Genomic DNA, 22,927 nt, shown 5'->3' on the forward strand with positions numbered 1-22,927 from the left:
AAACATACAGAAGGGCAAACAAAATCTTATTCTGTGAAAAAATATTTAATAAAGTGGCTCGTGAGTAATAAGTCTGTGTGCTGGACGTTTTGAGTGTGTCTTTTTTAACATGAAATATCATTGAGTTCATTGAGGGAATCATAGAATATAATACTGTTTTGAACTTAGCCCCTGTGTCATATACTGACTGCTTGTTCCTTTGTGTGTTTCTACTCTATTTTAGGCCGGTGGACTCATTGTTGTTGATCAGGGTTGCCCTTACATTCCAGCAGCCAAGATTCTGCGCTGACCTCACTGCCCAGTTCAGGAAATCAAGAAAGCCAACGCCGTGTGTCTGTTCGCAGGGTAAAGGTTGTTGACGATCTGATTGCTGTATTCATGGATGATAGCATAATGAATGTGACTCTTAAAATGGACATTGTCAATGAAAAAGCTGTAGATGATGCTGGAGTATCTAGGGATACACAGCATTTTGGGTTATTTCTTGAACAGGCTGAGGGCGAAACAGAGAGAGTTCCACGACTAAGGCCAGATTTCAAAAAGGCTGACTGGCAGGCAGTTGGTCAGATCTGGGTGAAGGGCTTACTTGACCATGGTGTCATGCCAGTAAGACTATCAAAGGCCTTCATTGTAGCCTGCATTCACAGAATCGACTCAGTTGATAACATTCTGATGTCATCTTTTTTAAACTACATCCCCGCCATTGAAAGATCAGCTGTTGAGAGGGCTCTCCAGGGCACAATGGAGGAAGGTAATAAGGAAGACTTGCTTGATCTTTTTGCAAGGATGGGTTCCCATGTCCTCCCAAATGAGGAGAACTTTGAGCCCATCATTGAAACAGTGGCTCATAAAGCCATTCTGCAAGAGCCAAAATATATCATAGATTGCTTGACCTCTCCCATGACACATGTAAAGTTAAATCTGCCGGACAAGAAAGGTGTGTTGTCTTTGTATGAGTCAAAGAAAGCCACAGGCAAAAGAGTGTTGCCACTTCTTGAACCAACAAAGGCGTGCTATCTCAGAAAGAACAGAACACCTTCACCTACCTCCAGCTTTATGTGAAAAGTGCTGACCAAGCCAAAGCAGAAAAAATACTGCTTGTGCACAGGCTCTCTGTCATCTGTGTTGACAAAATTATGGTGTCATCCAATACTGAAACAGGACTCAGCAGAAGGCCTGTTGCACATACTTGTGGAGCTAACTTGGAAGTACCGTGCACCTACATTTTCTTACCCAGATTTTCGCTCAGAGTTTGACTGCATTCTGTCCAGCAACTACTTTGAAATGGACATAGTTTAAACCAGTGGTTCCCAACCTTTTTCCTTAGCCCCCCAACTCGGGTCTGTGTCCCACATACACTCGTTCCTGCCAAAACTAATGTATAAACGATCCATTATAATGACTGTATTGTGGCCACTCTTAAAAACAACAATAAAGAGGATTTGTTTATTTTAAGAAAAATCTGGAAACCCCCAAGTTTAAAAAGTCAGTAATTTGGAAGAAAAAAAGTTGAAATATTTCACTTTTAAATTTGTAAATGTAAGTGAACCAAAACAAAGTGTTTTTGAGATTATCAAGTCAAAAATCCAACCACTATTTTCAGTTTGGTTTCTTGTAAATTTGTGGCCTAACAAAATTGTAAATATGGGATTTTTAAATTTTGACATTTTTGAGTTTCTGTTGTCAAAATTCAAGACTTTATAAACTCAGAAATCACAAGTTTTTCTTGTAAATATCCTACGCTTCAAACTCTGAAATTCTGAGTTTTTTCTTGTAAATAACAACTTCATAATCTTATTTTTTCCCCCTAAAAATGGTGACTTGTTTTTTGCTTAGAAATTAACAGATTCTCTTCATTTAAAAAAAATATGTAAGGTGGGCCTTAATACATTGTGTTGTTTATCATGATTCAATAAAAAATATATTTTTGTACATCTAATTTTGACAACCTCAGAGCAGACAGGGTCCCACGCCCCCCTTGAAATTTTTGGCACCCCCTCTAGGGATGCCCAGACCCCAGGTTGGGATCCAATGGTTTAAACACTACTTCACTATTGATTTGTCACAAATAATGTATATGTTATGTTGTTTAAAATGTTTGGAAGAGGATTAAGACCACCGGAAAAAGAAATATTTTAAAATACATTTTTCCAACGGTGAGATTTAAGTCAGAGTTCTGAGAATAATGTCAGAATTCTGACTTAGATCAGAATTGGAATAAAACAATTCATCCTAATTATTTTCAGTCGCCCTGATTCTATTCCAAAGAAATGAATTAAAGCTCAATTGACTTCTCAAAGATAGCTTTATGGCCGAGTTTACACTGTGTTACATAAAAGAGTTGTTCATACCTGATTTATGTTTTTGTTAAATATATTTCTGTGAGATCCTGCTAACATTTTTAGGGATGAACACTTTTTCAGGGTTTATGCAAAATATTTCTGTGAGATCCTGTTAACATTTTACTTGGGGATTAACTCTGTTCCATTGGAAAATAATTCAGTCAATAAATTTTCACACTGTAAAATGATCAAAGTTGGGTTGTTACCCCCCACCCCCAAGCATTACTGTATGTTTACTTACAGTAAGAATGGTATACTTGTTGTATTGGTTGTATTTTATCACAATACTTAATAAATTCTTATTGTGATTCTCAACTATTTTTATTTAATGAGTACTGAAATTTGATAGTCTCAATCAATGCCATTTCATATTGCCATTTTCATATCCTTTGTAACAGAACTAGATGTTGAGACAATACCAAGGGCAAAATAAAAAAAAAAAAGAGAGAAGTCTTTCAGTTGTCTTTCACAGTTATTTCAGCTGCAGCGTGCTGCACAGAAAAGTGAAAATATAAAGTGTCAATTTCCTGCTTGCAGCTCAGTTTTGTTGTTGGAAATGCTTAGTTGTGGCATCTGCTTTACTTTGACTATAGGCTATTTGGTTTCTGGAAATAATCATTTTTTAAACTGTTACACAAATCCTAGTGCATAGGTAAAAATAGTTTTCAGGTGCCATCAAGTGCTTTCAAAACTGAGGAATGACAGAGAGGAAGTTAGCTTTGAGTGATCTTGAAACTATATATATTTTGGTGACAACAAACAAAAGGAATACAGCAGAACTTAGGAAAAACACAAAATAGTAAAATAATTGTGACAACAGCCTCCCTGGCTTCACAGCTTAAAGCACTGACTTTGATGTGACACAGTCAACTTCCACCCCTAGGCATGGAAACTAACTAATTTACTCAAATGACTGTTATCAATAGATTTTTTTGTTCTTGTCCTTTTCTGAGTACATTTTGAAATCAGTACTTAAACTTGAGTACATTTTGGGTGAAGTATTATACTTAATGACAATTTTTAAAACATCAATTTCAGAGTAGAAAAACAAGTAAAAGTCAAAAGTAGGCAGTAATGGCTTTGTGTCAACAACAATAAACTGCCTAGTTGAACTTGAGAACACAACAGCCAGCAACACTTAGCAACGGTTCTCATACATACATATATATCCCAAAACTGCTGTTGCATTTTACTTTATTATGAAGGTGTGACTTTACCTTAACAACCTGCCTGGAGATTCATACTCTCTTGTTATTGCAAATTAAGAAAATATAATATTTACCATAAAACTTCCTTGAGTATCAAAATAAGCTACTCATTACATACAGTCCCCTCCAAAAGTATTGGAACGGTGGGCCCAATTCCTTTATTTTTGCTGTGGACTAAAAACATTTGGGTTTGACATCAACAGATGAATATGAGTCAAAAGATCAACATTTCAGCTTTTATTTCCGGGTGTTTACATCTGGATCTGATACACAACTTAGAATTCACACAATAGTGCTGAATGTCTACACTCAGTTTCAGATTTGGGTTTTGCCTGTGCAGACTGCTTTTATAGTTATAAGGTGTAAACAACATGACCATCAGAAAGCTGTCTATGGGTTAAAAACATGCGATTGTGAAGCTGAGAGAAGATGGGAAATCGATCAGAGCCACTGCAAAAACATTGGCCATAGCGCATATAATCATTAGGAAAAGTCCTGAAGCAGAAAAAAACACTGGTGTACTCAGTAACAGTTGTGAATGAGTAAACTAGGGAAAACAGCAGCCATTGATGACAGAAACATTGTGAAAACTGTAAAGAAAGAGACCCTAAAACAACTGTTAGTGGCATCAGAAACAACCTCTAGAGGACAGGAGTGAAGGTATCACATCTACTGTTCACAGAAGACTTCATGAGCTAAAATACAGAGGCTACACCAGAAGATGCAAACAACTCAATAGCAAAAAGAACAGGAGGGCCAGGATGGAATTTACCAAGAAGTACACAGACTACTCTCAAACACTGGGACAACGTTTAATGGACTGATGAGACAAAGATGAACCTTTATCGAAGTGATGGAAAGGCTGAAGTTTGGAGCATGAAAGAATCTGCTCATGATCCCAAACATACAAGCTCATCTGTGAAACACAGAGGAGATAATGTCATGGCCGGGGCTTGCATGGCTTCTTCTGGGACAGGTTCGTTAATCTACATTGATTATGTAACACATGATGGCAGCAGATAAATGAACTCAGAAGTCTACAGAAACATTTTGTCTGCCAAATTAAAGAAAGATGCAACCAAACTGATAATAATTACCCAAACACACTGCCAAAACAACACAGGAGTTCACCAGGGGCAAGAAGTGGAAGGTTTTAGACTGGCCACTCTCCAGACTTAAACCCTACAGAGCATTTTAGCTGCTAAAGGGGAGACTGAAGGGACAACAAGAACAGCCAGTGTTAAATTTGGCAGCTATTTTTAATTTTACTTTTAGTCCTTAAATGAAATACATTTTAGTATTTTAGTATCCCATCTCCCTTTTTAGTTTTAGTCTAGTTTTACTTGACGAAAGCTCAAAACATTTTAGTCAAGTTTTAGTCCATAAAAGTCCTCACATTTTAGTATTTACTTTTAGTCCAAGCATTTGTTCTATTGCCCAAATCTGGTACCAAATTATGGTAGTGTGTTCTCTGCACCCTGCTAAACGTGGGGTCCCTGCTTTCTACAGCTGAGAGGCAGAATAGCTACAGATGCGTTGCATTTTGACAGATTTACCCACAGTGAAGAAATAGAACAGATTTTGAATGTCCGGCGAAAACTGCATTACATTTTAGTCTAGTTTTAGTCACCTTGATGAAAATTAAGCTTAGTTTTTGTCCATTTTAGTCATCACAGATCGATTTTGGTTAGTCTTAATCTATTTTTTTTTAATGGAAAAAAGGCTGTTGACAAACAGTTTTAGTCATAGTTTTAGTCGACTAAATTAACACTGACAACAACTGAATGAGACTGTGGTAAATCCTGGAAAAGCATCACAAAAGAAGAATGCAAAAGTTTTGGTGATGTCAGTGGGTCACAGGCTTGATGAAGATACTGCAAAAAAAACAGATTTGTAACTAAATATTAAGTCTTATTCACTTTAATCTATTTTAAATCTATCTGTTATAGATATTTTTGCTCACATGAAAGCTGAAACTTTGATCTCTTGTTTCATATTCATCTGTTGATGTCAAACCCAAATGTCTTTGGTCTACAGCATAAATAAAGGAATTGGGTCCAGTGCTCCAATAGTTTTGGAGGGGACTATAGTATTTTTACGTGAACTCTGGTAGAAAAAGTGCACAACTACTGTAATCAAGTAAAAGTACAGTACGCAATACTTTTGCGAGATCTCGCAAAAGTTTTGCAAGATCTCACAATCTGTTTAAAAAAAATAAAAAATTCTCCCATTTTTTTTTTCCATGTCCCTTAATTTTTTTTTTTCTCTTAAATTTTATTTTTCTCCTATGTCCCTTCAGAGGCTCCATAAGTTAGTGCCGAAGCAGTGTAAAAAACGAAAATGCATTAAATATTCACACATAAATTTGCATCTTAAATAATTCCACAAATGATCAATGTATAATTGAATAAATCTGAATTATCAGATTAAACAATAAGACTAAAAAAAAATTTTTTAAAAAGAATCCATAGATTAATAATAAAAAAAATTAAACTAGAAAAAAAACCCCAGAAAATTCATTGTGTTTGTTGGGAACAGACTGATTTTTTTTTTTTTGTCTCTCTTGGATCTAAATAAATTGCCCTAAAATCATAACTAACCATGACAAGATGATGCAACTTACACATTATCAAGGTGAATAGAAGTCCCAAATCTCATGACAGCTTTTGTTTTTGTATGATTTCTACCAATTAATGAAATTTTGCTGTGAAAAATGGAGGAGTCATATTTGGACTGTGCCCATTTGAAGGTGTTAAAGGTGCAGCGTGTAATATTTAGCCCAGTAGCATTTAGCAAAACAAGCTTGGTTAAAATGAAACATAACATTAACAAGTAGATTGACCTAAATTAGTGTTGACATCTGATAACACATTTTTTAAATTTATTTTTTAAAATAACTCAGAATAAGCCTTTTATTCATACAGAGGGAGGGTCCCTTCCAAGGACGCCGCCATCTTGGATTTTTGCATTGTGCATGTTTCTATGGCACCACAGAAGGAACCAAATAACAGATACACATATTGGTTGCAAAAGTTATTACATTATCACAAGAATTGACCATTAGATGTTGATATCTCCAATTCTACACAATGCAGCTTTTATTAATGTCCATTTTAAGACGTATGGCCAACTCATCTAGAAAGCCATACTGAGAGTATTTTCTCAACAATAACGGTCAGGCATACACCATCGGATTTTCATATGATTCAGCCACTAATTATGAGTCACCTGAGGCGTCATTTTTTGTGCTGTATAACGGGAGGTACAATGGCTGACCGCAGCCTGACTACAGCCCAACGAGCTGCTCCCGACTGGTTGGATGGATTTCTGATGTTTGAAAATTTTGGTTGTACGACTCCAGACACTCCCACAGTCAGAGCAGAAACACGAGCAGAATACACAACTTTGGGGGATATTTTCCTTTGTAAACTGCCAGACAACGTTCTAAATCACCATGACAACAGCTTATAAATAAAAATAACTGCAGTGGATTGTGGGATATGCAGTTCTTAAATCCTCATAAAGAAAAATGAATCCCTGTGCCTTTTTCTATTTAACATAAACTAAAGAGACTGAACTTTTCTGTGATGAACTGTCAATGAGCATAATGTTTACTGACCTACTGTGTGGATAGGTTTCCGGTAGGGCATCAAACCAAATGTGTACTGGAACACACCACGTGCATGGAAGAGAGGTAGCGAAATACCCATGACGCTTTGCAGCCTCTCCTGTGTCCATCTCAGCCAGGTGCCTCGTGGGTTTTCAACCTGATCAAACACTTCATTCTCCCCAAAGGAAAAGACCGGCACCAGATGAGCCCTGAAACAGATTTGAGAAGAAGATTTTAACCTATATTTGCACCAGAATTAAATCTAAGGTTGTTCTCAAGGGTCTTTGAGTTTCACAGGAGCCTCTTGTGTGAGAGATTTGAATGAGCCTCTCTGTGTGTAGAAAGCACACTCAATCCTTAAATGAACAGACCGACACAGTCCTGTCAAACCGCATCAGGCCTCTAAGAACACCCAACACTCAACTGGAACCTTCCCTCCAGGCGATCTTTGTTCTTACCCGTGCTCCATGGCCATTTTGATGAAGCCTTTCTTCTGGGCCAGGAGGACATTGAAGGTACCGGGATGAGCATCCAGAGCCTCAGGGGCTCCTCCAACAGCTATGACGACAGCGTTTCCTCCTTTGCTTTTAGACAGTGGATAAATGGCACTGTCTTTATCTGAAGGAATCAGACCTACAGGGTAGTAAAACATGTGTACAATTGATTAGAAAGACATGAAATGACTGAAACAGGTTAATTATTACCATAAACATATTAGAATAAGCCAGCGTCACAGTTATTTTAGTTTAGTAAAATGATAAAGTGATGAGATCCAATCTTGGATTTCTGACAGGTGAATTAATGACTGTTTTCTCTACAAATCTGGGATGGTTGCTGCATTTTTACCACTTAAAACCTGATGTCAGTATTAAAGACTTATTTGTGCCTTTGCACCAGTAATGAAGGGTTCAGTTGTTTTTATCTTAAAGAGTTCGCTCAAGTGAACTGAACGAAACACGTTTCCAAGGCCTAAATGTGCTCAAAAACTCATGCTGCATTCACATATTATCAGTATGGATGATTCTAATTCCCCCTGACATTAGAATATTTCATTTATACATCTGTGGCATATATAACTCTTTAATGATGTTATCATGATTCCTTAAATTCAGATTACAATATAGTTAATATTCTTTATTGTTGCTTTTTAATTCTAATCAAACACCGCCATATTTACGCTGCACAGCAAGTCCAGAGTTGATATCGTGCTCAGCAGGAGATTTGAGCGACTCGTACATTCATGTCCAGAATGATGAATGCCGATCTGTGCAAAGAAATGACCGTGCAGCAGAGGTTCTGTCCTACGTATGTCTGATAAAAGAGGGCCAGTTCTAGGATCTGCTAACAGAAGAAAAAGGAGAGTAGGCTCTCATGTTTTGTTTAGTTCAAAACACAGGCCAGCATGCATCTATCCTTGTTGTGATTGTGTTTAATCATAATTCTGAGTGTCTATAGGGGAGATGCTTTACCCGTATTTTATGCTTCTATCAGTTTAAAAAGTCAATTTAATTTGGATTTGACAAACAAAATTTTAAAGCCTCTTTAACATTAAAGTGAAAACAGATTTCTACACAAAGTACTGTCAATTAAATAACATCTAATGTAAAATAAGGTGGTGATGTGCAGTGTTTGGTGTCTGATGGCCATAAAGCTCCATACTGATCACATCAGACTGAAGAACTTTTGACGAAAAATACATAATTCCATTTCATTTTGAAAAAGTTTTCCGTAAATACGTGACCTTTTCAGGAAATATCCACGGAAATGCACCAAAAGAGAGAAGATCACAGAAAACTGCCCCAAATTTTCTTCTAGTTGCCCTCCTGGTTGCTCTCAGCGTTGGATTTAAGTAAGTCTGGTGTGTGCTGTTCGCGGTGGCGGTAAAGGAGCATCAGATTTTGCTGTAAAAGTCATAATAAGCTCAGTAGCTTCTGCAGCACGAACACATGCCATTGTTGTTTTGGTTCGATATGCCCATGCGGAGTAAGTGGCCTACGCTATGTGTGTCATAATCGTTTCAAGAAAGATGCAGTTGGCTGTCCGCACGGAGACGAAACCGTATTTATACACTTATTTTACATTGCATATTTTCTATTTTCTTGACATTACTTTGTAGAAAAAGGGGTTAAACAACTAAGGGTTTGAAACTTGTTTTTTGTTGTTGTTGTTGTTGTTTGGCACCTGCAGCATGTTTTGGGTCAGGATTTGCAGGATTTCTGCAATTCTGTCTAAATTTCAGCTGCAAGTTGTCTGCTCTCCTTTGCCACTGCAGAAACAGATGAATAAAAATAATGAATGTGCAAATTCAATGCCTTTGTTTTTTTGTGTGTGTGTGTGTGGGGGGGGGGGGGGTTAGAAGTTTCTGCGTATGTTGATTTGGGTGGACAAAGCAGAACAATTTATGCTGATTTTGCTTGTAACTTATGTAAAGACTTTTCTGAGTCTAATATTCAGCTCACAGTGTATCTATGGTGTTATTTGAAAAGGCTGTTTATCATTTCATCTGACATCTGTCCCCCTGCAGAGGTGAAAGACACATGAAATAGCTTTATACATTAATCACTGTTCTTCTTGATGGTCTTGTTTGTTTTTATAGGGCCTATAGACACATCGGTATCTCTTTATATCTTCTTCCTCACATGAGCTTTAAGAGATAGTTGAGTGGGCTTTTGGTCAAATATGACTCAGACAGCTCACCTGCACACATGATGTAGTCTCTGAAGAAGGGGGCTCTGAACCAGAGGGGCAGCATGAGCAGGTAGGTGGTGAGTCCAGGGAACAGCTGTCTGACACCCGTGGCATACGTGCAGAAGTTGGTGAAAGCACCTGCCACCAAAACACCATGAGGATGGAAACCCAGGACGTAGTTGTGCTTAGGGTCCAGGTCAGCAGTTTTTATCATCTACAGGCAGAAATGAAAGGAGGACTGTGATATAACACCCTATACTTATGATTATTTATCCAGAATCAATATGTTTTTATGTATAGATTGCACCAAATCTGTGATATTTTCCCTGGAAAGCTGAAATTGCAGCATTGTGTTGATCCAACTGGCTGCAACAGTAGCTGGGTTTCCATTATACTTGGAAATGCACAAAATCTAAATAGTCCAATAAACAAATGGTTATGAAAACACTTGAATTTTGAAAAACCTCTCAAATATCACAAAAACTTTTTACGCTCTCCTGATGAGGTTTTTCAGGCTTCTCAAAATATAAATATATATCGTAAAAGTGTAATGGAAACACTTTTTCTGCATTTACAAGTCACAGGACGTGACATACAGGGTCACATGACCAGTCACTCCGAGACAACATTTCGCGGTATGAGTGGACAGAAGAGGAGACAAGACTTTTCTAATCATCATACTTATACCCTTATTCATGGCTTTTGCCATACATACAGACTTTACCTCTGAACTGTCATCTGTTCCCTTCTTCTTATTCAAAATTATCAACCGCCGTAGTTGTAACCACAACCATACCAACACGCAACAGGTTTTGAGCGTCAAGCTTCCCTGCAGCTGATTCACGCAAGATTAGATTTTACGAGAATTGCCCAAAACTCCCTTTAATGGAAACGCATTCAAAGCGCAATTGTACTTACTCGAATTTTAAAAATAATTGCTTTTATTTTGTAGAAAAACTGTAATGGAAACCCAGCTAGAGTTAATTCTGTCGACTAAAACCTATGCCTTAAAATGTTTGTTGACAGCTTTTCTTCCATGAAAAAACTAGACTAAAACTAACAAAAATAGATCTGTGATGACTAAAACTGACAAAACCAAGTTTAGATTTTGTCAAAATGACTAAAACTAGTCTAAAATGTAATTTAGTTTCTGTCGGTCATCCAAAATCTGTGATATTTCTCCACTGTGAGTAAATCTGTCAAAATGCAATGCATCTGTAGCTCTTCTGCCTCTCAGCTGTGGACCACCATGACTTGGTACCAGATTTAGGAAAGAAAATAAATGCTTGGACTAAAAGTTAAGACTAAATGTGAGGATTTTTGACTGAATAAAATAAGACTAAAATGTTTTGAGTTTTCATCAACTAAAACTAGACTAAAACTGAAAAGGGTAGAAATTACAAAAATGGGACTAAAACTAAAATGCATTTCATTTAAAAACTAAAATTAAAAATTGCTGCCAAAATTAAAGCTTGGGCTGCAACCCAAACATGTGCCTTGATATCCTAGTCTAAACTCCATTTTTTTCCTCTGTGCACTCTCTCATCCCTCTATTAGGTCGTGGCTTTTGCAGACTGAAAAGCTCCATAACCAGCCAAGTGTACGAAACATGTCCTCTCAACACTACAAACCAAGCTTAAAGCGTTGATATTTTAAGCTAACTTACAAATGTTATACTTCTAAAGTGACTGCATTTTAAATTTCTTATCCTTCATGGTGGAATCTCTCAGCAATGGATCGATCCTGCACTGGTGACTCTGCTGTTACTGTGAAAAACAAACACATGAAAATAGAAGTCTGTGTATGCAGACTGATAGCTGTGCACCTTTGAGCCGTCATCAGCTCTGCTCCTCGTGAGATTCTTTATTGACACTGCAGTATTCCTCAACTCAAGGTTAACTATTTTTGAACTAATTTATTGAACAAGCACAATTTTCAAAATGTATATAGTTATTTAGTCTAAATAACATTGTTTTTATTTGTTTTTATAAATCATATTTATATCATTTTATAAATTATAAACTTTCATTCCCTGAAAAGTGGTTATTTTGGAAAGCTTTGGCCCAACACCAGCGTTATGAAAGTTCTGCCTGGCCTAAAGATTTTATAAGATATTAGAATGAGCTGAGTTTGAGCTCTGAGATGCTTTTCAAAGAAATAGATTAATTATGGTTGGCTATTTGGGTATTTATATCTCACATTGGGGCATTTACTGGAGTTCTGACTTTATTAAGATAAACGAGATGCTCTCTCATTTTTTTCCACTCATTATTAATCCTTTAGTAAAAAGGGGAGGGGCCTCATATTGGTCTTTGCCCAAGCAGCAATCTCCGGTCCTAAAAAATTAAGCCAATGCGGAAGTGCAAAAAATTGCTATACCCCGAGTGTCCACTTGAGGCTGGCTGCAGGAAAACCGGAAGTTCCGTCTGCACGCATGTTAAACAGCCAGTTTCGACACACAAAATAAACTGGTTTACAGCCTGGTTCAAAACACCAAACATGTCTCATTAGCTAGTGTCTTATTGTGCTCCCACTGTACGGGGGGTGAAATCTTTTGTACCACGATCGTTTGGATTATATTTAGGATAAACCTCACTTCACTGTGATTGGCGCGTCTCATTTGATTGACAGATAGCTCAGCAGGCAGAGGCTCCGTTCTGTCAACCGGAATGCTAGCTAGCAGGCTGACAGGAAGTCGCGCTTAGTGGGCGGGCCGTTAGGTAGCAATTTTTTGCACTTCCGCATTGGCTTCATTTTTTAGGACCGGAGGTTGCTGCTTGGTAGTAACAGAAACGAGAGAGGAAAATAATAAAATTAATAATGAATAGAAAAGCTCAGAGTCGTGCTTGCCCAATTCGGCAAGTCCTTACAAGTTTTGCTTGCCCGTTGCCTTTTGAAGTTGCCCCAGGCAGTCGGGCAATGTCGAACCCTGCATGCTCATGAGTTAACAGGTTTGGCGCATGGGGCAGCGCTTGACAATTCTAATTCAGGTGTTAGTGATGGATCGTAATCCTTGTCATGTTCAATTCTATTGTGAATGGCTGCACTTTCTCCATTCTTGTGCACCCACATATAATTGCCTCAATCTCATCGTGTTTTACATGAACGAGCTTCTGTAGGGCCAGTACTGCCGCGGTCTTGGGCGGTCGAAATGAGGAGCTGTCATTGGACCTTGCTGCAGCTGCAGGCAGTGGGGACAGCCCATCAGGAGGCACATACATTGCATATATCAAGCTTTTTATCTGAAGCACAACTTGTACACACTTATCTATGTTATTCAGCACACTAACCTACTTACTCTGACTGCATGCAATCTGGGATATCCCATTTTGTTCACCTTTGAGGTTTGATACAGCCGCACTAAGGTTACCAAGGGTGCTCTCGACACCAAACAGTTCAGCACTGGTTGTCTTGACTTCCATATGCAGCTCACCTATCCTCTGTAAAATCCTATCAAGCAGATTTGTGGTTTGGTGATCAAACTTAGATCGAACGGATCCACCATCAGCCCACTGCACGGCTGAGTTCTCTCCTGGTTAGTGGTCCGGGGTTTTGGGATTGTACTTTGGATCTGAATGTTCCTCTACGCATGGAACCGGTGTTTCACATTGAGCTGACAGGTTCCATGCATTACTGTGCAGAAGTTCTAGGCATGTAGAGCGCTATCGGTTCTTCACAGGTCCTGATGTTCCACAACCCCAGGGCCGAAGAGAGGAGGGCAGCCAGAGTCAGGGTTGACACATTTGACATGTGCGTGTGTCGTTCAGCAGCCAAGGTCGAGCTTAACAGCATTTCTTTTGTCCGGGCCTTTGCACCCTTGGTAATACGCCCAGCAACCACCAACAGTTTTCAGGTCCTTAGAACATACACACAACAACCAGGGGGTTGTGGCAACCCTCCTACCTGCCCTAACAGTACCCTAGGCCAGGGGTTTTTGAAGTGTCGGAGAGTGAGCCTCCCCCAAGAAGAAATTATTCATTCAGTGGACCCCACCCACATAAAGATAAACACTGAAAAAAAAGAAAAACAACCACAATTTTTAAACATTTATGTCTAATCTTTAAACATTTTTAACATTAATATATTTTTGATATTTTAGTCTGCAAATGTCCTTAAACATCTGCCTTTTCCTCTTATTTAGTAGGAACTATAAATTTTCATTTGTATGGTTAATGCAGGATAGCATAATAGCAGACCATCCTTGCTTTTGATCAGTCCCGGTGCACTGAGCAGTGCCCGAACTTCCTTTCACTTCCTGTTTAAAATTCCCCTGGTTCCGGTCACTAGACTTTTTGCTCAGTTTTAAGATGACTCCAAGGTTTACACAGCCTTATGCTGTCATTTGCTTGTACATCTTTGCAAATTAAATACTGTGACTTGAGCATCATTGGGACCAATGCAGGAAAATCCTAACTTGAATAGTTGACACTATAGCATAGTCCCTATAGCATAGGTTCTCAAAGTGCGGCCCGCGAGCCAATGGCAGCCCGCATAAACATTTCTGGCGGCCCGCAATGGTTAAGACAGGAATCAAGGCACACTGAGACTGACTGGTTGTTCTAAATAATTTTTTACATATATTCTGAAATTGACTGCACACAGGACTGTTACATCCCAAATTTGACTGTAGAGGGCAGAAAACCCCAGGGATTTTGTGTGCATTACAACGTTTCTCAAGGTTTTCTCAAGTTTTGCCGGGTTTAGCCTCATTTATTAATTAAAATGTGTTTATTGCACGTTACTGGATGCAGACCAATAAATGTAAACTGTAGAGATGCAACCTGGTCATTAAAATGATTACAAATGGAATTTTTTTCTGTTTTTTTTTTTTCCTTTGGCGGTCCTCAGTCCAGTGTTGGGTTCCTAAACTGGCACTCAACCATCAAAAAGAACACCTGCCCTATAGTGACTATAAGTCTATCCATTTTGCTCCATGCAGAGCAGAAGTTAGCAAAGCAAATCACCTTTTTCTGGTTTATGGTTCCGCGCCTCCCCTGAAGTTCTGTGGCGCCCCCCAGTGGAGGCCTGCCTCACACTTTGAAAACCACTGCCCTAGGCTATGTTTAAGCGCTACATCTACCCATAACCCCACCCTAAAGCTGTGGTTTTTGTTTTGTTTTCATCACATTATTTTCCCATGCCCTTAGTAATGTACAAAGACATCCAGAGCATGACCTGGGTTTTGTCAGTCCTCCTTCACGCCTGATGGGGCCCTCAGGTGGGCGTACTTGCCATTACAAACCTTACTTCAGCCTCAAATTTCGGCCCAAACATGCCTAAAACTTCTGCACAGTACTGTAAATCTAGACTCAAATCTGTGCACAGTGGGAGGATCTGCCTCTGGCTGTTGGTACCGGGATCTTGGGGCGTAGATCTCAGTGGGTTCACTTCAGGGATCGTCACTATGATGAGTTCGTAAAAAAGAGGGCAGGTGTTTCCTGGTCATGATTTTCAGGTCGGGAACATTGTTTTAATTCCTCTATTTACTCCCTAAGCGCTTCACCTAGCTCATGAGGAGAAGTTTTGGGTGATTCGTCCTTCCTCTCATCTCCAAAATGGCAAACCTGTCAATAGACATTACAGTATGTTTCTGAAATACATGCTGTTGAGTTCGAGGACAGCTGACGTCAAAGGGAAGGATGGAGGAAAGAGACTACTGATTGCACAAAAAAAACTCTCAAATCTTAAAAAGTGTCTTTGTGCAACTCAGCCAAAAATATCTCATCACTGATTTTAATCACAGCCACCTGAAAGTGCAGTCTCATTTCAATATTAGAAAGCAAAAAATTCGGCATAAATTGCATCTGTCAAGGAAAATATTCACATTATCAAGTAAATGTAAAATATCATGTGTGCTAAATGATATGGTAGGATTTGGGATTTCTTGATGAAGCACTGTTTTACTTGTTTTTATACTTTTTATTACTTTTAGATGAAAATATCCTGATGCCAGCTGGATGTAAATCTGCCAGTGTGGTACAGTTTATACTGTACTAAGATAATGTTTCTTTTTTTCTCCTGTTTTCTTTGCGTTTTTCATCACTCCTTAGAAACAGGATGGTTTTTCTCTGCAGAGTCAGAAATAATGAGCAGATAAGATACTGTATCTCACCTGTGCGGCGTTGTTTGTGTGCCCTTGTTGGCTCGGAGCAGAGAGACGAGGAGATAGTGGGAGGCACTAAAGGTCACTGTCAGCTCTGAGGCCTGGGTTGTTTTGCAGCACTCTGCAGCCATTGTGACCTCCTGTATAAAATAACAAATCCTCTCTGCCAGCTCTTTGAATCTGTGACTTAGATCAGAGTTTCATGGCCCCACCGCACTATTGTCAGAGTAAAATTCACACCCACATAATCAAGGAGCCATGCTAACCTCTCACAGACAGAGTTGGTTTTATTCTAACTTCTTTTTCCTGCACTCATCTTTTCTGTTGTCTAAAAAGCAGAATATCCCCCCATTCTCCTGCAGTGTGTGCATTAGTTGAAGGTTTTCTTGCAGAAATCTTTACTTAAAACAATCAGACTGACTTTTATTCAGTTAGAAAGTGGACATTGTTGACCTTCACTGTTTGGTTTTGTTGTTTTTTTGTCCACTTGTTTGTGTAGTCTAGTGGTCCGAGCCTCACAGAGTTAATCATTGTCTTGATTTCCTCTTATGGAGGCCCTGGGGGTTTATAAACATAACAAACTGTCCTCTAGTGACCAATCAGAGTCCTCCTGACAGGTTGGCACCACAACATCATCTGTATTGTTGTTTTTAACCCTGAGGACTTTGGTCAAAGTCAGTGAAATTCCCCACAAAAAGGCTTTAAGAGTACAAATTAAACAAAGATGCAGCACGAATACCCCAGTTTAAGGAACAATCTGTGAAATTTCCATTCTGAAATACCCGCATCAACTAAAAAATATTACTATATATTTAGAAATTTATAGTTGAGTTATTTCATCACCTCAAATAATTTCAACATATTTCAAAGTCAGAGAAATTCTTTATTTTTATAGTTGTGACAGGAAATGTCTTGTCATGTTTACCTGTGCCATTTAACCACCAAATATTATGCAAGGTCCCACATAAGGGGGATTAAGGGAAGAGCTTTCTGGGACCCATGTAAGTCAGAAAAATCATGGTCCATCATCTCAAAGTAAAGCTGTGATAAAAATATTTTATTTTTTTACCTGAATAATAACCACAGTTCTGAAAGCAACAAATACTTACTTATTTATGCCCTAGTATATAACTTTCTTAAAAATATAAAAAAAAATTTTTTTAAACAGAATTAAAATGTGGTTAAAAGTCGCATAAATGGCGAGAAAAGGTTTTTTTGTTTGTTTGTTTGTTTGTATGTTTTTTTTTAATAAGAAGCAGAAATGGGAAACAAATCCCAAAATGTGTTCAGAGTGGCAAAAATGGGTGAAAAAGGAATAGAATTTGCAAAATGGGTTTAAAATGGAAAATAATGGGTATAGCATACAGTGAAATGAGGGTTTAAATGGGCAAAAAAGTGATGAAAAAAGGTTCATAGTAGCAAAAATGGATTAACAGAGGTAACTTTAGGCAGAAAGCGCCAAAAACGTGCAGAAAAAAAATGGTGAAAAGGGTTTAAAAGTGGCAAAAAATGGTTTGAAGTGGTTGAATGGGATGAAAAGGTGGAAAAATGTGATTTTAAATCTGGGTAAAAAATTGTGAAAATGTGTTTAAATTGGCAAATATGGATGGAAAGTAATAATAAGAGGTTAACATGTGACAAAATTGGTTTAAGTTGCAAAATGGGTAAAATATATAAAAAATGGCTAACAGTGGTGAAAGGCCAGAAAGATGGTGAGATAGGATTTCGACTATGGGTAATAAATGGCAAAAATGTGTTTAAAGTGACAAAAATGGGAGAAAAGGGGGTTGCGAAGTGGCAAAATTGGTTCTTCAGAGACAACTAAGGGGGAAATCGACAAAACCATGCAGAAATGCATCAAAAGAGAGAAGAAGATTACAGAAAACTGCCCAAAGCTTTCTCCCGGTTGCCCTTCTGGTTGTTTTCTGCAGTGGATTTAAGAACATCTGGTGTATGCTGTTCTCCATGACCATTTGTTGTTCCTGGTAGTGGTAAAGGAGCGTCAGATTTGGTTGTAAAAGCCATAGTAAGCTCAGTAGTTTCAGCAGCATGAACACAACCCTGTAATCTGCCATGGTTGTTTTGGCTTGACCAGTGCGTGCGGCTTAAGTTTGCTATGCTATGTATGTTGTGATCGTTTCAAGATTGGCGTATTTGGCTGTCCACACGGAGACAAAACAGTAAGCATTTCTGTCTTTATTAGATCCCCATTAGCACTAGCAAAAGCATTGGCTATTCTCCCTGGGTTCCAACACACATAAGGTCATACACATCAACACACGAGAAAACATAAACAAACAAACATGGTCAAAAACAAAAAACAAAAACAAAAACAGCTCCTCTAAAAGTATAAAAACACTGTAAGAGTTTACAGATTTGTTCACTCAGGGACCCAGTTTTAAAAAGTAGCGTTTATGGCCTCCCATGACACTGTTTCCGTGTGGATGAAACACCGATATGGCAAAAAAACATTTGCATATACTCCTGAATTCATCTCCGTGTGGACGGGGCCTAAGTTTAACAACGTCAGAGTTGCCCCCCCCCCCCCCCCCACCCCACCCCACCCCCCCCCCCAGGATCTTTGCTGCCCCCTTGGGATCCTCGAACCCCAGGTTGGGAACTATTGAATTACTGCCTTAGCTTATCCTGTGTGAATGCACCAAAATAAACACTGATGTCAGGCAGTAATTCATACATTTTTAGAGGTCCCTTGGCAATACTAATCTAGTTCTTTGTTTCCCTATGGAAAAAAGGGTAGACAGATTTCAGTCACTGCACACAGCATGTAGGAATATGAAGCCATGGTGAGAGAGCCACATAAATGTGTACTTTTTATCTGCACAAGGTGAACTCCAATACAAGGTGATCTCTACAGACCTACTGTTAATGCATGGTGTGGCTCTTCATACAATGTGCAGATGGACACCTGATAAGATTCGAGTGTTTGCAGTGGTGCAGCACTAAAAAGAAGTCCATGGCTCTGGCTCTCCTTAACGTTTTGTAATTTGTTCTTGTGTGGTAAAGACAAATATTCAGCCTGAGTGTATGAATGTACTTATTTTGGTCTTTTTTAGTTATGTATGAAAGTGCAGCTTCATCTTGTCTAAATCCATCGTGTTCTTCTGTGAACAAACACGCGAGGACACGTCAGCTGGCGACTTTTTAGTCTGAGCTGACGGTGGTGAGATTAGGAACGGTGGGAGCAGATACACCAATGAAACTGAAGATTCTCTGTGAAGGACACTGTTCCTCTTTACTCTCACATTGACTCTTTGTTTCACGGTTAATGAGACACACAGTCAGATGATCCTGGAGATGACTCACTTTGAGAGCAGGAGAAACACTAAAACTTTGAGAGGATTCTTATTCTTAGAAATAAGTCTGTTTTATTGTAGTGTTAACATTATGTTCTGATGTCTTTCTGTCTGACATATATTCACAGAATATCTGCTGATATGAGACTGACACCATTTCTAACTCCTCGAACTCTGACCTAATATCTAGTGCTCCTTATTTACAGTATCATAAACAGTAGAGACTCAGCCTGTTTCTACAGATTTTATTTGCTTTTTTTCTACTGCTATCTGTAAGAAAGTTTTAAACCATAAAGGAAAAGGTTAAAAAATCAGAGTTTGCCTCTGGATGTCTGGTTTCAGTTTTGGAGGGTCAGTTGCATCATTTCTGACTGGGATTTGGAGGGGGTGTATGCACATTTGAAGCAGTTCAAATGAAGCTGAACAGTGTTGATTTTATAGTATTTACCAGTGTTTTTCTCTGTTTTAGTCATAGCTTATATAATTTGTTGACTTTTATCAGTATGGGCAAGAAATACATACTATGGAAAAGTTTTGCCTTAGCTGTTTATAATTAAATTCAGGTGTTTCAATCAGATCTGTTGCCACAGGTGTATAAAATCAAGAAACTACACCTCGAACATTTGTGATACAAAATGGGTCATTCTGAAGATCTCAGTGCTTCAAGCGTGGTACTGTGAGGGATGCCACCTTTACAATAAAACTGACATTTCAACCCTGCTTGATTTCCCACAGTCAACTGTGAGTGATATTATAAGAAAGTGGAAGCATCTAGGAAAAACAGCAACTCAGCCATGAAGCATAAGACCATGTAAAAATCACAGAGCAGGGTCAGCGTGCATCAAAGTCACCAACACTCTGCTGATTCTGTTGCTGAAGAGCTCTGAACTTCCACTGGCATTAATGAAAGCACAAAAACTGAGGCAGGAGCTTCATGAATGAGTCTCGAAGTCTCACATTACCAAGTACAGTGCCATGTGTCGAATGGAGTGGTGTAAAGCACTCCGATACTGGACTGTGGAGCAGAGGAAATGAGGATGGAGTGACGAATCACGCTTCTCTTTTTGGCAATCAGAAAGGGAAGTCTGGGTTTGGCAGATGCAGGGAGAACGTTACCTGCCTACTTGTGAAGGTTGGTGGAGGAGAGATAACGGTTTGGGGCTAGTTTTCAGGGTTTATCTCCAGTAATAGCCAATCTTAAAGGTTACAAATTTTACACCTTTAAGTCAATTTTATGTTGTTCTCAGAGGTCCCCAAAACATGCCTGTGAAGTTTGTTGCTGAAAAAGAACCCCAGTATTGGATTTTGTGCATGTCTAAGGGTGCTTCCATATTAGGCCCAGTTGTTTAGAACCGCGCCGCAGTGCAATTCCTCCCCGTCTCCCTTCCCCCCTGGCTTGCTTTCACATTAGCAACATCGAACCAAGCCTAGGCCCACTTGCTTATTCACTCGGTCTTAAACAGCAGGTGGCGGTATGCACATAGCTGGTTTACAACCCCACCAAGGAGCAGAGAGGAGAAGAAGCTACCATGGTAACCACTGGGGTCATGACCTGAACGAATACTGTTTTTGTTCTGAGCCGGCAAAAAGTCCATCCTACAGCCATGGATGATTAAAATCACTTTTAAAGATGCCAGCAACTTCGCTCTTCACACCTGCACATCTGTGTGCAGCTCAGAGGATTAAATGGGCCTTTGCACCTCCTCTCACTGACTCCAGTTGTGTTCATCTGTAAGGTGAGTCACAACAGACCAATTATTGACTGGATTCTGATGATTTCCACCCTTTATTGAGGAAAAATGTGAACAAACTGCCACACTGTTGAAAGAAGTTTAGCTTTTATGATGACGTCATAAAGCTGACACGGCACTCTGTCCCGTATCCAAGCGTGGTTGCATTCACATCTCATCTGAACCGTGCCAGGGTCCACTTGAATTGCGCCCTAGAACATCTCCCCAAGTGGTTCGTTTGCATTCACACTAACAAAATGAACCAGACTTTGGGCTCAAGTGCACTCAGATCCGGGACCAGGCCCCTAGTGTGAAAGCACCCTAAAAACCCTTTTTCAGCCCTGCTGAGAACAAGCTGTTTCTGTATCTGTAGCTTTAAATGTTAATGGGCTGTCTGACTCTGCCCATCCGAGGAAATAGATGTGGCTCTCCTGATCCTCCTCTCAGCTACCAGGGCAGAACTTTCTTCAAAGCGGAGAGGGCCAACCAAACCTGGGGCGGAGCTTACTCCCCAAATGAAATCATGAGGGGAATTCTGAGAACAGCTTGTTTTAGCACACATTTTCTGAGGGGGAGGGAATGGATTTTTCTGATTCTGGGGGTATTGTGGACATGCCAGGGGCACATAGTTTTGCTAGAAAAGCCTAAAAAAAAAGTGTATTTTGCACAGTATGTGACCTTTAATGCTTCAGCATGACAAGACATGTTGGACAATGCTATGCTTCCAACTTTGTGGCAACAGTTCCCACAGAAACACTCTAAACTCTTGTGGAAAGTACATGCATTTGAATACAATGTCATTGCTGCTGTTCCTAAATGCTTCCACTTTCTAATAATAACTTAGAGTCGATAAGTTAAGGCGTGTTTGATGACCGTTTGTAGAAATGGCAGGGCCTTTTTCTCCTTAGGCTTAAGGAGCTGTAGCAAATGTTAAGAGTGTCATCTTTATCACCTTATCTTGTTCCTCCTTGGCATTTCAACACAAAGAAATGATGTAATGTTAGTGTTTTCACATCTCTCCAATACACAACTTCATTATTTCATGGGTTACATTTTAGAGCAGCATGTGTCACAGTAGGAATTCAGCAGCTCCTGAGAAAAAGTTTGAGAAAGTCTAAAAGTTCCCCATCAGTCAGAGTTTTGACCAAAACAAACTGGAGGTTTGACATTGATTTAAAAATAATAACTAGAAAAGCACTCGGAGAGCACAGACCTCCGCCATTAGCCCTATCTCCCAATAGTAAAGAATCCTTTAAAAATATTCTGGATCCAGACGGTGATCCGTATCACTCCCAAAATCTAATCAGTTCTTCCTTATGCCATTTCTGACATTTCCTGAAAATTTCATCAAAATCCGTCCATAACTTTTTGAGTTATGTTGCTAACAAACAAACTAACTAACAAACCCTGCCGATCACATAACCTCCTTGGTGGAGGTAACAATGATAAGAAAACAATTTAAAAACACATGTGATTTAATCGGATGTCTTTCATCAAGAGTCAATAGTAATAGCAGAATAAGCTGTGTGGCATTGACAGAGAAGATTTGCATAACTGTCATGGGTGCAACCAACATACTCAGCTCTGCTGCTCATCCCACAGATGCATGCTCCCAACAAATGTGGCACCATTTAAAAGAGGAATAAACAGGCTTTCCAAAGGTTAAAGATTTACTGGCAAGAAGCATTGTTACAACAAAGAAATACACAAATTTCCTTACTTGTTGTGCTCAGTTTAATACTGTACTGTTATTAATTTCACTGGAGTAAAAACTATTGTTTAATCCCGTTTTTAATCTCTTCAGTTCCTATGGTCTCCTGACTATAGATTTTTAAAATTAACGATACAGTTTATCATACCTGTTATCTTTTTGTGTCCTTATCTTTATGGCTCCAATGTTTATCCTCTGGTTCCTCTTTACCTACATATATA

The 22,927-nt window shown here is 39.0% G+C and overlaps 1 protein-coding gene across 1 annotated transcript in view; it reads right to left on the reverse strand.

Moving 5' to 3' along the window:
- Nucleotides 1–22,927, reverse strand: part of mogat2 (monoacylglycerol O-acyltransferase 2) — a 61,222-nt gene that overhangs the window by 22,976 nt on the left and 15,319 nt on the right. Inside the window, exons 3-5 of the mRNA XM_041801879.1 lie at nt 9,858–10,062; nt 7,619–7,793; nt 7,170–7,369 (exon numbers count right to left, since the gene is read on the reverse strand). Of these exons, the coding sequence (XP_041657813.1) occupies nt 7,170–7,369; nt 7,619–7,793; nt 9,858–10,062 (580 nt within the window). The remainder of the gene's footprint in view (nt 1–7,169; nt 7,370–7,618; nt 7,794–9,857; nt 10,063–22,927) is intronic.

The sequence above is a fragment of the Cheilinus undulatus genome, linkage group 12 (assembly GCF_018320785.1).
Source record: "Cheilinus undulatus linkage group 12, ASM1832078v1, whole genome shotgun sequence".
Lineage (NCBI taxonomy): Eukaryota > Metazoa > Chordata > Actinopteri > Labriformes > Labridae > Cheilinus > Cheilinus undulatus.